Source organism: Hypanus sabinus, chromosome 5, assembly GCF_030144855.1.
Source record: "Hypanus sabinus isolate sHypSab1 chromosome 5, sHypSab1.hap1, whole genome shotgun sequence".
Lineage (NCBI taxonomy): Eukaryota > Metazoa > Chordata > Chondrichthyes > Myliobatiformes > Dasyatidae > Hypanus > Hypanus sabinus.
Genome location: NC_082710.1, coordinates 27,331,169 through 27,345,903, shown reverse-complemented (window position 1 = coordinate 27,345,903; position 14,735 = coordinate 27,331,169). Strand labels below are relative to the sequence as shown.

At 38.5% G+C, this 14,735-nt stretch overlaps 1 protein-coding gene across 2 annotated transcripts in view; it reads right to left on the bottom strand.

Annotated features, from left to right (window-relative positions):
• Window positions 1–14,735, bottom strand: part of dmxl1 (Dmx-like 1) — a 228,373-nt gene that overhangs the window by 185,355 nt on the left and 28,283 nt on the right. For both annotated transcript variants that reach the window (XM_059969631.1, XM_059969630.1), the window contains exons 2-3: window positions 12,847–12,972; window positions 3,873–3,950 (exon numbers count right to left, since the gene is read on the bottom strand). In XM_059969631.1, coding sequence (XP_059825614.1) covers window positions 3,873–3,950; window positions 12,847–12,972 — 204 coding nt within the window. The remainder of the gene's footprint in view (window positions 1–3,872; window positions 3,951–12,846; window positions 12,973–14,735) is intronic.

Below are 14,735 nucleotides of genomic sequence, written 5' to 3'. Positions count from 1 at the left end.
CTGCACAGCTGTCAAGCATCCTTCAGTGATTCAAGTTTGGTCTGTAATTTCCACTTCACATGTCAGGATGGTTTTCCAGAGACTGTACCTGGACCTCTCGTATGTTATTCGATTGCCAGACCAGAATGCCACTGATCTGGCCCTCAGCAAATTGTGGATGACTCTGAATGATTTTGTGGGGGCTCACTTGTCTACGACTACTTTTATAAAGTCCATGACAACTGTGGTGTACTCATTCAGGTCCTCTGATGATTTCTTCAACACAGTTGAGTCATCTAACTTGAAACCATTCCATAGCCAGTCCTCTGCCTCCTCCAACTACTTTTTTGTTGTCCTTATGTCTGAAGCCTGGCTTTACTTTCTACCTGTACGAAGGTGGAGAAGGACAGCCAAGTGATCAGGTTCCCTGAAATGCAGCCTAGGCATCAAATGGTAGGCATTCCTAATCATTGTATTGCAGTGTTTGAATGTGTTAAGAGTGGTGCTGCAGGTTAAATGTTGATGGTAATTGGGCAGTGATTTCTTCAAACACGCTTGTCTGAAGTCTCTGAATATGATTTGAAATGGTCTGTTTCTTGTTTGATGATGCAGCATTTAATATGTTGAGTGCCTGATTAACAACAACTTTTGGCAGTATGTTAACTGGGGTCATGATCATGGACAAGTAAAACAGTTGGCACTTAATCATTAGACATTCCAGGTTGGAGGAACAAAAGCATGACAAGACCAAGACCACTGTGTCCAAGTACCACAGAGAGCACCACAAAACACAGATCCCCCACCTTTTGCCTTCTTCAAGTGGTTTTATACATCAAAAAGTCCTTGAGTCTTACTGAAGTATCCAGCACATATGGCATGAGCCATGTCTCCGTGAAGCTATGATTTCAACTCTTTCTCACTTCCCTCCAATAAAGCAATCTTGCCCTTATAATCTTGTTCTCTATTGACCATACATTTGTTAAAAGGTACTGAATCTGCATGTTAGACAGTTAAGCCCACCAAGTCCTTCAGAAAATTATGAAATCGCTAGTTCATTGAGACAACTGCTTAAAGGAAAATTACTGACTGCAGAATGCAGTGAGAATAATTCAGAAGTATATTTAGAAGTTTTGTAAGCAGCTCACAACATGTCACCATGGGTTACCAGTGCTACCTTGGCAAGATTAAAGGTTCTTAATATCATACTGAATGCTCCTTCCCATTTTGAGTGGCCATAGTGTAGGATTCTGAGTTGATGGGAACATGTTTCCATGGAGGCTATGAGAACATTCTTGAATCTTCTCCTCTGTCTGCCTAGTTAACCCCTGGCCAAGGCAAAGGTCAGAATAATGTCTGTTCTGGAATCTGATGTCAAGCATACAATTGACTTGACCTACTCAATATAGCTGACCAAGTGTAATTATGGCTTTGGAGGTAATGCCCTCAGAAAGAACTCTGACATTTAATTACACTGCCAGAGGACTGAGATTTTCTGGCAGAGCACGAGAGAAACTGTTAAATGCAGCATTTCTCATGCTCTGAGACGAATGCAACAGTTTAGCCAAATCTTAGAAGGAAAGCGGGTAGTGATGAATTCTTACATAATTTATGATATCTTGATCTTCAAACATTTCTTCAGATGATCAAAGGTTGTGGTGGCAGACCAAAAACAATGGTGAATTTAATCACTGCTATCTTTTCATTGATAATTAAACCCTGATTTTCTGTCTTAAATTCCTTGAGGATGTGTTTTGGGCCCAGCACATTAAGTGCAATTATGAAGAAAGCACGGAGTTTACAAAGATTCAGAAAGGCATCTGAAACTATGACAAACTTCTATAGATGTGTAATGGAAGGTATATTGACTGGCTTCATCACAATCTGGTATGGAAACACCAATGCCCTTGAATGAAAAGTCCTATAAAAAGTAGCAGACATGGTTCAGTCCATCACAGGTAAAGCCACCCCCATTGTTGAGCGTATTTACATGAAACATTGTGCAGGAAAGCAGTAGCCATCATCATAGACCCCCACCACCCAGGTCATGCTCTCTTCTTGCTGCTGCCATCAGGAAGAAGGTACAGAGGCCTCATGACTTGCACCACCAGGTTCAGGACCAGTTATTACTCCGTAACCATCAGCCTCTTAAGCCAACGAGGATAACCTCACCCAACTTCACTTGCCCGATCACTGAAATATTCCCACCTCTGTATTCACTTCCAAGGACTCTTCATCTTATGATCTCTATATTTATTGCTTATTTATCATTATTATTTTTGTATTTGCACAGCTCTTGCCCACTGGTTAAGTGCCCAAATTGATGTGGTCTTTTATTGATTCTACTATGGTCTTTATTCTATTATAATTTTATTGAGTATGCCTGCAAGAAAATGAATCTCAGGGTTGCATATGGTGACGTATGCACTTTGATAACAAACTTACTTTGAAATTTTGATTAAATGTCAGAGGGCAGTGTTGTTGAGTAGGGCAAATTTTGAAAGCGACCTTTGTTTCATTGATATTTAACTTTAGATGGATTCTCTCTTATGCTTCTGTGAACAAGTCATTGTATTTAGTGCTCATCTCAGAATATGCACATAAATAAATGCCTGAAGACAGGATGATCTTTACTCTTGAGAAGAACAGTCTGTCCTTCAGATCTGATCTGCTCTATTGGAAAGTTTGTTGGAGGTACTATAAGATGAAGTACTGTGACAAGAAAAATGAAAATATGTATGGAGTGATGAAACAGCCCTGCACGGAGACTGGGTACTTTAGTTAATATCCTAGTTTGCATTCCATTCAATAGGAGAGACAAGATGGGGATGAAGTCTTATCGGCAGACTTGAGTCCTGACACAGACAAGATTATAGAGGTGATTGTGGACTTTAGGAATGTGCACCCTGGCCACTCCTCACTGCACATAAACCGCTCCTCAGTATAGTGTCAGGAGCAGCAAATTATTGACAGAGCACATAACTGATGATCTCGCATGGTCACTCAGCACCACCTCAAGTCATGAAAGCATAGCAATGTCTCCACTTTCTGAGGAGACTGAGGCAAGCGAGTCTCCCTCACCCGTCCATTCCAACCAATTTTTACATGAGCACTATTGAGATTGCCCTGACCATCTGCATTACCATCTGGTATGTAAATTGCAAGGCACCTGACCTCAAAATTTGACAAAGGATCACGTAGATTGCTGAGAGGAACCAATCTGAGATATTTATGAGGATTGCCATTGCCCAGGGTGCTTATCATTGTCAAGGATCCCTCGCTGCCTCACATTCTCTTTGACCTCCTACCATCAGGCATTAGGACAAGGTCTATGAAGATGGGAAACAGCTTCTTCCCTCAGGCTATCAGACGAATGAACACCCTACCACCATCCTGGTCTCATCATGTATGAAGCACCAGAAGCATCACACTATTTACCTCTTTAGCACACACCTTATGCTAAATATTAATCTTCTGGAATATATTTAATTATTTGTTCATTTATTTGTGCTGATATTCCTGAGGCAATGCAACTCAGCAATGATTCCTGAGGAAAGATTATGCTGAGGGTGTGGTGACCTTATGCCCACAGATTGAGGGAATGCAGAATGACACAAGATATCAAAATAAGGGCAAGAAGAACGAAAAGGAGAAGGATGGTTAATGCAATGAAATAGAGGCTTCTTGATGCACTTTGTAATGATTTGATCTGTGCGAACAGCACACAAGACAAGCTTTACACTTTTCCTTGATACATGTGACAAGAATAAACCAATTCCAAAATATAGACACATCAGTCAGATGACAGTAAAATGCTGATGTTGAATCACATGAAATTTCAGGAACACATCATACTTGGTAGGTTGAAAATGCAAGTACAAAATACATCTACTTACCGTAGAATGCTTGCTTTTCCCATTTAAAAGGGAAATGGGCTCAAAAATGCAAACTAAATTTCCATATGATGCAGCAATCTGTGGATGAATCACATTTAAAATGCAGATATAATGAATTAATAATTTCCACAATTACTGAGGCACTACTGATGCCATAAAAATTAATACTACAACTGTAATAATGTCAGTTTCTGAAGCCTGTTTTCTATGTTTTAAAATTACACAGTGTAATTCTCTTATTCCAAAATAAAATAAAAGAATGATTGCATTACTTTCAAATACAGCCAAAATCAACACCCTCAAAAAACATTAAGGAAACTTTTGGTATAACTGTAATAATAATAAATCCTGTAACTAGCATATCAAAAACATGGTAAATTCTCCTGCTTACAATAATTGCTGAAATAAAAGCTGCAAGTAATTTACTCTTCTCTTTCTCCAAGTTTTTACTCAGGCAAAAGCCGTGATCCTCAGGAAACCCTGCAGTAAAAATGAATTGTGCAGAGGTAAAAAAAACAAGACAGGAACTCATCTGAGAGAATGGCAAGGTAAGACAGAGAAAATCGAAAAAATAGTGGGAGCCTGTCTTAAAGGTATTGCAAAAATAAATGGAATATTTATCCACTTTAGTTCAGGTAGGACAAAACAACCCAACCAAGGAGTTCCAGTGCTTTTGAGACAGTTTCTTACTTCAGACATTAGAACATAGACCAAAGAGCATTACAGCACAGTACAGGCTCTTCAGCTCATGACATTTTGTTAATCTATGTAAAATTACTTTTAAGATCAATCTAGCCCTTCCCTCCCACAGTCTGTAACCCTCCATTTTTCTTAGATGCATGTGCCTGTTTAAGAGCATCTTAAATCAAGATTCAAGATTCACAACTGTTTATTGACTATACTAGTACACAAGTATAAAAGCGAATGAAATAGTTGTTACTCTGGACGTGATACAGCATTTAAAAAACAATAATTAAAAAGCAATAAATTGGATGAAAAACAAAATAATTAAAGAACACAAGAAACATATATACACAAGATAACTTATTTGCAGTATAATTTGATTGGAAAAGAATGGGTGATACCTGAACCCAAGTGGGCAAGTTTGCTCGAGCTGTTGGGGTGGGTTAAACTGATTTGGCAGAAGAATAGGAACCAGAGTGATAGGGCTAAGAATATGGCTACTTGTTGGTGCACAAGTAGATGCATTGTGTAGTGAGACTGTGAGGAAAGACAAGCAGATGATAGAGAGCAAAGGTTCAGATTTCTGGATCATTGGGATTTCTTCTGGGGAAGCAATGACATGAACAAAGGGGTCAGGTTAAAACTGAACCCGAGGAGGACCAATATCCTTGTGGCCAGGTTTGCTAGAGCTGTTCCAGAAGTTTAAAACTAATTTGGCAGGGAGGTGGGAACCAGAGTAATAGTACTGAGGATGAAGTAGTTGATTTACGAACAGAGGCAGAATGTAGGCAAACTTCTAGCAAGAAGAGGATGATGATAGGGCAAAATTGCAGTCAATAGGATGAGCTGCAATGTAAGAGATGAACAAAATTGAAAAGGGTGAATACAGAACTGAAGGGTTTATATTTGAATGTACACAGTATACAAGATAAGGTAGACGAACTTGTAGCACAGTTACAGATTGGCATGTATAACATTATGGGCATCACTGAATAGTGGCTTTAAGAAGATTACAGTGGGAAACTTAACATCTAAGGATACACATTCCATCAAAAAGAACAGGTGGTGTGGCTTTATTGGTAAAAAATTGAAATCAAATCATTAGAAAGAGGTGGCATTGGACCTGAAGGTGTTGAGTGGATAGAGCTAAGAAACTGCAAGGGTAAAAAGACCCTGATGGGAGTTACATACAGACCTCCAACAGTGGTACAGCTGTGGTCCACAAGTTGCAATAGGAGACAGAAAATGCATGTTAAATGGGCGCTGTTACCATAGTATTGGGGTATTTAAATATGCAGGCAAATTGCGAAAATCAGCTTGGTGCTGGATTCCAAAAGTGGGAATTTCAAGAATGCCTAGGGATGGCTTTTTAGAGCAACTCATAATTGAGCTACTAGTGGATCACTTATTCTGGATTAGGTGTTGTGCATTAAACCAGAATTGATTAGAGGGCTGAAGGTAAAGGAACCCTTTTGGCCAGTGATCATAATGATAGCTTGTCCTTCCTCACAGTTCGCCCTGCAATTTGAGAAGGAGAAGCTTAGGTCAGATGTACCAGTATTACAGAGGAGTAAAGGAAATTACAGAGGCACAAGCAAAGAGTTGGCTAAACTTGATTGGAAACCAACACTGGCAGGGATGACAGCAGAGCAGCAATGGCTGGAATTTGGAAGATACAGGATTTATACATCCCCAAGAGGAAGAAGTATTCTAAAGGCAGGATGACACAACTGTGGCTGACAGGAGATGTCAATGCTAACACAAAAGCCAAAGAGAAGGCATATAGAGCAAAATATAGTGGGATGTTAGAGAATTGGGAAGCTTTTAAAAACCAACAGAAGGCAATTTAAAAAGTAATTAAGGTAAGGATGGAATATGAGAGTAAACTAGCCAATATTAAAAAGGATACCAACAACTTCTTCAGATAACTTGCAATAAAGAGGTGAGAGTAGACATTGGACCGCTCAAAAATGAAGCTGGAGCCCGAAATGTCGACTGTACTTTTCCCCCATAGATATTGCCTGGCCTACTAAGTTCCTCCAGCATTGTGTGTGTGTGCTGCTTGGATTTCCAACACTTGCAAATTTCCTCATTTGTTAATTGTTAAGGATGTGGTTTTGGGCACATGATAAGATAGGATACAGTCAGCATGTTTCCTTAAGGGAAATTCTTGCTCGACAAATGTTGAAATTCTTTGAAGAAATAACAAGCAGGATTGACAAAGGAGAATCGATGGCTGATGTGCACTTATATTTTCAGGACTTGGACAAAGTGCCACACATGAGGCTACTTAACAAGTTAAGAGCCCATGGTTTTACAGGAAAGCTACTAGGATAGATGGCGTACTGGCTGATTGGCAGGAGGCAAAGAGCGGAAATAAAGAGAGCCTTTTCTGGTAGGCTGCCAGTGACTGGTGGTGTTCCACAGGGGTCCGTGTTGGGAGCACTTCTTTTTACATTATGTGTCAATAATGGAATTCATGGCTTTGCGGACGATACACAGATAGTTGGAGGGGACTTTGATAAAAGAAATAAAAGCATATATTATTTTCTAAATAGAAAGAAAATTCAAAAATCTGAGGCACAATAGGACTTGGGAGTCCTTGCGCCAGTTGAGGCTGCTGTGAGGAAGGCAAATATAATGCCAGCATTCATTTCTAGGGATCTATATATACAAGAGCAAAGATGTAATGCTGAGGCTTTCTAAGGCATAGGTCAGACTGCAATGGCGTATCAATAGCAGAAGAGGTTCATGAGAATAATTTCAGGAATGACAGAATTAACTTATGAGGTGTGTTTGATGGCTCTGCACCTGTACATATTGCAGTCGATAAGAATGGGGAGGGATCTCATTAAAACCTATCGACATACCTAGGCAGAATGGATGTGTAGAGGATGTTTCCTATAATGGGTAACTCTAGGACCAGAGGACACAGCTCAGGATAGAGGGACACGTAATTAGAACAGAGATGAGGAGGAATTTCTTTAGCCAAAAGGTGGCGATTTGCTGAGGACAGCTGTGAAGCCAATTCATTGAGTACATTTAAAGGGGGGGGTCAATAGGTTCTTGATTAGTCAGGGTGTCAAAGGTTATGGGGAGTAGGCAGGAGAATGTGTTTGAGAGGAATGATGGCGTAAACTTGATAGGTTAAATGGTCAAATTCTGTTCCTATATCTTATGGTCTAAACTTGTCTATAAAGTGATGTTAGGCACAGGAGTGTGTACATAAGGAGGGTCCGAAAGGAAATCCTAAATTAGTGGTGATGGGATTATGAAGTGGTGGGATTAGTGTGTGAAGGTGTTGATCAGCCTTACTAATTGGGGAAAGTAACTGTTTTTTGAGTCTGATGGTCCTGGCATGGATGTTACTTAGCCTCCTCTCTGCTGGGAGTGGGAGGAATAGTGTGGTGGATTCTTCATGATGTTGCTGGCTATTTTTCTGGCACCTTTCTGTATATACAGCATGTCCTTGGTGACAGATAGACACTTGCCAGTAATGCATTGGGCAGTCTTCCTGTCGCCACAGAGCAGTTTCCATACCATACAGTGATGCAGCATGCTGGGATGCTCTGTATAAGAACATGAATATAAATTTAAATAGTCTAGCTCTCTTCAGCCTTCTCAGAAAGTAGAGGTATTGGTGAGCTTTCCTGATTGTGCAGAATGGGGTTTGGGACCATGAGAAGTTGTTGATGTGCACTCCAAAGAGCTTGAAACTGCTTGCAGTTGCCACTGCTGTGCTGTCAATGTAAAAAGAGATGTGAGTAGTGGAAGTTCTTCCTAAGTCAATAACCATCTTTTCTGTCTCAATGACATTGAGGAAGAGGTCATTTGCCTGACACCAGGCCTTGAGCTCATCCACATCCTTTCCATAGGTCATCTCATTGTTGGTGATGAGCCCAGTCACTGTTGAATCATCAGCAAACTTGCCAATGTGATTATTTGGGTGTTTGGCCTTGCAGTCACATGTGAGTAGAGTACTGCAATGGGCTCAGGATAGGAGGGTGGTACAGAGGAATGATTGTGCATCCTGACTATGGTCTTCATTAGGAAGTCCAACACCTAGTTGCACAGTGGTGCATTTTGACCCAAGAGTAGGACTTTGTTCACCAAAGTCTGTGGGACAATAGTGTTGAATGACAAAATAAAATCCAGAAACAGCATTCTGACGCAAGCGTCCTTATTTACCAGGTGTCAAGAACAGATGTATAACATGTGCTATGAAATTTGTCATAGAGCAGTTCTGTTGGAAAGCATATTGATAAGGATCCAATATGGGAGGAATGGAGTTTTTGTAATGTGCCATTATCAGCCAAAGTATTTCATGATTGACAACAGTGCCAGCAGGCTGTAGTCATTTAGTTCTGAAGGTATGGAGTTCTTTCATACAAGGATGACAGAGGCTGATTTGAAGTATGTGGGGACAGCAGCCTGGATGAATGAAGTTTTGAAGATGTTCATGAAGATCTGGTGTGCACACTCCCCGAGTAGTCTGCCTAGGAAGTTGTTTGGGCCGGCTGCTTTATGGGGGTTGACTCTGCAGTCTTTCTCACTTTCGTTGCTGTTACAGACAATGGCTGTTCACCTGGAAAGGAAGTGGATTTTGTGGCTGGCTTTGTGCTGCATGCCTTGAAATGTGCTTGACAGCTGCTTAGAGTGTCAGGGAGAGGAATCACTGGTACAATTGACCCCATTTTTCCTTGCATAGTCATTAATGCCTTTGATACCCAGCCACATAATTTTGAGTGAATGGGAAGAACTAGCAGAAGTTAACTAGCTATTAACCAAAATGCAGTGACAGATATTTTAATGAATCTTTTGGAATACAAATATATTGCAAACAATCTTCATTACAAAAGGATTGAAGTAATAAAGTAAAAAGCAGCTCAAAATCAAGAATTGAAAGGGAGGAGAAGAATTTCAGGAAATTAGTATTAACGTTTCGCTGAAATTGCTGGTTGCCATATCCCTAGGTCCTGAGGGATTTCATTCTAAGACGGGGTGGTGAACGTTTGAGAGTGTGTGCCCAATCTGAGGATAAACTTCTAACAAAAATTTTCATGTGCCAAAGTAATTTTAAACAGACATAATTATTGTAACTAATTAATCAATTATAAAGTACATTTTTAAAGAAAATGGATGAGTCTAGTTGCTTGTTTTACTATTAAGAGTAGAACAGATTGAAGTAACTGAAGGATTTTAGAAAACCTGTTCAAAAATATTATCCTTTTAAAAAAGGCATCATTTCTAAATAGTATTGTTATTGTAACAGTTTACATTCCAAATACTGATGTGTATACAGTAGTATTTGGATTTCAAAACATAGCATCCAACGTCATGTGTTTCAATCATTTAGCTGCTGCCAAGCTTTAAAGGGCTTCACCTTTAAACACCTTCAGTGATTTAGGGTGCATTCTTTTCAGAGCAAGTGACCCGCTTACTTTAAACATTGCTAGTGTGGCTAGTATCCCCACTTCTTCAATTTTTATTTCATTCATTCTGTCTACTCTCTCCCAAAAGGAGATTTTTCAGAATTTATACAGGTTGCAAATGAATGAAACTGTTGTTATAGAAGTTTCTTGGAAAAGATTTGCCAGAGTGCCAGAAAATTAGAGCAAGCTACTAGTTTACATTTGCTACGATGCTCCATGAGAAGCCCAATGTTGGCGCTCCGTCAAAAAAACTGTTCCCGAAGAATGGACGTTTGGAAATGTCGTATCTATGGACCCCCCTTAGAGAAATTATAATTAGCAATACTCTCAACAAGTTATTTGGACTTTAACTATATACCCAACTTCAAAGAATATCAATGTGCCTTTTAAAAATGAAAAACTCTCTCAAAAACATGCATGACTCCAATCCAATTCCTATATCAGTTAAATATGCATCTGAGGAATGAAGATCAATGAACACAGTTTGACCTAGGCAATGGTTAAGAAATACCATACATCTCTGGGCATAATGATTTCATCACTAACTCTGAAGTGCATAACCAAATATTGCTACAAAACTACTATTGTACAATAAAAATTACAATTTGATCCTATTACAAATGTGTTTGACAATTTTCTATATCCTTCTAAACGGTCATTTTTATAATGCTTCCTTATGTATACCTCAAAGTTGCCACATAAGTTGATACAGTTAAGAAGGCATGTTATGTGTTGGACTTCATTAGGCTGGGAAATGAGTTCAAGAACCATGAGGTAATATTACAGCTCCATAAAACTCTGGTTAGACCATACTTGGAATATTGCATTCAGTTCTCCTCAAAGATGCAGAGGAGATTCGCCAGGATTCTGCTTCTGCTTAGATTAGAGAGCATGTCCTGTGAGGGTAGGGTGGAAGAACTGTGGCACGGGGATTGGCTGGGGAATAATGAATATGATGGTAAAGAACTGGTGCAACAATTAATGTGATAGAGGAACTGTAAGTCACACATCATCTGTGGTGTGGGGGTAAGTCAAGTCAAATTTATTGTCATTTTGACCATTAAACTGCTGGTACAGTAAGTAGAAAAGAATGAAACAATGTTCCTCCAGGACGCTGGTGCTACAAGAAACACAAAACTGCACTAGACTACAGACCTGCAGAGGACTACATAAAGTGCACAAAACAGTGCAGGGCAGTTCAATAATTATATAAACATGACAATAGGCACAGTAGAGGACAAATTACAATAATAATAATAATAATAATAATAATAATAATAAATGATGTAGATGCCAGTCTAGACTCTGAGTATCGAGAAGTCTGATGGTTTGGGGGAAGAAACTGTTGCGTAGTCTGGTCATGAGAGCCCGAATGCTTCAGTGCCTTTTGCCAGATGGAAGGAGGGAGAAGAGTTTGTGTGAGGGGTGCGTGGGGTCCTTCACAATTCTGTTAGCTTTGTGGGTGCATCGTGTGGTGTAAATGTCTATAATAGCAGGAAGAGACCCCGATGATCTTCTCTATCTGCTGCAGATCGTTTTTTCTATGTATCACAGTTCTCCCAAGAAATACTCATTAATTTCAGTTATTTTACCTACTTATATTTAAACTAATGACCTTTTACTTCAAACACCAAATTCCCACTGGAGAACTTGCCACTGTATAGCTTCCAACACCCATTTGAAATATAATCAATTCCAAGAAAGAAATGGTTTGGTCAGGACATTCTTTCCCAGCTTAATACAGAAACACAAGATTTTCCATCTTAATACATTTGGTTTATATTCACAAAATAATTCCAGCTGACTTTCAAGCAAAGTCCAATGATTTCATTTTTGATGCCGTTTAGATTTAAAGTAGTTTTAATATGCCAGCTTTTTAAGAGTGTGCGTATACTTGTCAAGTTTTCAAGAAGCTGCTTGGTAGCTCATTCCTTGACAATCAATTAAGAATCTTACTGATTTAGGTCCTAGACCTCTTCAGCACTCAGGTAAATATCAACTGTTATTTAAGACTATTTATTGTTTGAACCTGCTGCCTTTAGAGAACTTGATCTGATTTTAATGGCTAATACCTTGCATGGAGAGAGCAGAAACACTGATGAAATTCTGTAAATTGTGGAAGCTGAATAAAGATGGATACAATACTTAAAACCTTTCCATGTTTCACTTTTTAATTTTTAAGGTTCACAGTTTGGCAGGTTCCTCCTACTCACCTTCTAATTTCTGTTCCTTATCTAAAAGAATTTTTAAATCTGGTCAAAATTGATGTCCGTCAGCAACATAAAATAGGTTTGTTCTTTTTTTAAATAACTCTCAAACCTGATACATTGTATGTGATAAGAATGCCTGCATTAATATCAAAATCCATCATCATATATTCAGAGAAGCTACTCATACATACCCATGAATAAGACATGAAAATAAATACATTTTTATTTTGGTTTTGTTCACTGGATGTGGGTACCTCTGCATTTCCTGGTAATTACTAGTTATCTAAACACTAGTCGCAGGTTTTTTTTAAGATCACTTTAGTGTTTTTGCTGGTAATGATTTCAGAAGTACTAGAGAGGACAGTTAAACAAATTAATTGGGCAAGGTGCTGAATGTAAAATCAAGACATGGAAGGTACATACAAATCAAGTATGCTCTAAGCAAATGGTAAAATGAGTGAAGGAATTAAACAGCACCTTGTAGCTCTTATGTACTACATGCTGCCAACTATGTTGTCCATGTGTAGTGGCCAAGGAATTAATGACTAAACTACAGAAATCTAAAACATAGTTCTAAGACTTAGTGTGGTCATCAAAACCCTAAAAATCGTTACATAAAATGAGAAGTTTTCCAAAACATGTAGATACCTTTCCCTCTTGCATGGAACAATCAACACATCCAACTTGAATATTTCCATGTTTGGCCCCAGGAATAATTTGAAGTCTTTCAAAATCACTTGCTAAAATCACAATATCACATCCCGAAGCATAGGCCTGTTAAAACATTAAAAATGAATGATTAGTAGAATGCAACAAAGTTATCAGAATAAATTTATAATATTAACATGACTTTTCTGCAATGCAAGCAAGAATTCAAACTTTCGAGTACCTACATTTATTCAAATATTTAGAGAGATTATATGTACCAATTTCTAAAAATCTCAAATAACTCAAAATGGTATAAAAAAGGTATTCTAATTTACATTAAAAAATCCTAAATATTATCACACACACCACAAACACAGAGCTAGCGGGTTTGACGTTCTTTCGCGACTTAATATTTTTGATGACATAGGATGCCATTTGGGCCATCAACTCTACTCTGATTCTCCTGCCACCCACTTACATCTGTGTTTTAGGGGGGAAAAACTGCAGCAAATTAAATTACTAACCAACATATCATTGCAGCACCCAACAAAGGTCACAGGTGTAACATCAGAAATCAGGATTGAATTCAGGTTCTCTGTAGTTGCAAGGTAGCAGCACTGCCTACTACGCTTCAGTGCTGCCTATTATATCAAAGAAATAAAGGCAATAAAAATCACCACCAGACTCAACGACAGCTTCTATTCATTCTGCTGTTACCAGACTCTTGAATGGACCTCTTGCATGAAAATGTGGATTCCTGGCCTCACAATGATCTTGCATTTTATCATTTAGCTGCATTGCAATTTTTGGTAGCTTTTACATTTTATTCTGCATTGTTATCATTTTACTATATACTAGCTTAATGCATTGTATAATGATTTGATCTATAATTCTATATAAATATTAACAATACAAGCTTTTCACTGTATCTTAATACACATGACAATAATAAACCACTATGAATACCAATTCTAATCCAAGTTCTATTTGGTATATTATGCACAAAGTAAATTTATTATCAAAGTACACATATTTCATTATATACAACCCTGAGATTTATTTTCTTGCAGGCATACTCAATAAATCCTATAATTATAACAGAATCAATAAATGACCACACCTAACAGATTGGACAATCAGTGTGCAAAAGACAACTTGTACAAATATAAAATTTTAAAAAAATAAACAAACAATATCAAGAATACAAGAAGAAGAAACCTTGAAAATGAGTCCATAGGTATGGGAACAGTTCAGTGATGGGACAAGTGAAGCTGAGTGAAGTTATGCCTTCTGGTTCAAGAGCCTGATGGTTGAGGGATAATGCCTGTTCCTGAACCTGGTGGTGCAGGTTCTGAGGCTCTAGCACCTTATTCCTGATGACACCCACAAGAAGAGAGCATGACCTGGGTAGTGGGGGTCATTATTAATGGATGCTGCTTTCCTACAACAATACTTCTCATAGAAATGCTCAATGGTGGGGAGGGTTTTACCCATGATGAACTATGTCATATCCACTACTACAATTAAAAATATCTTAAAATCTTCCTATGAAAAAAAGATATTCCACCTCCATTGCGACTGAATGCATGCTTGAAGACATAGTGCAGAAGCAGGACCTTCAGATTTCTGGGACAGATGGGACCTGTACAAATCAAGTAAGTAATATTTCAACCTGACTGCATCTTCAGTTTTCAGAGCTTTGGCATAGAGTTTATCCTAGTCAGGGAGGATGAAAAGCATATGATTACAGTAACATTAACCTGCCAGGGCATCTCTTGCAAGACACGATATTCTAACTAGGAAATATAACTGTTGCTCCCTTATCATTCATTTTAAATTCTGTAACTTCTAACCTAATAACATTCACAGGGGCTTCAGTAGTTCAAGCC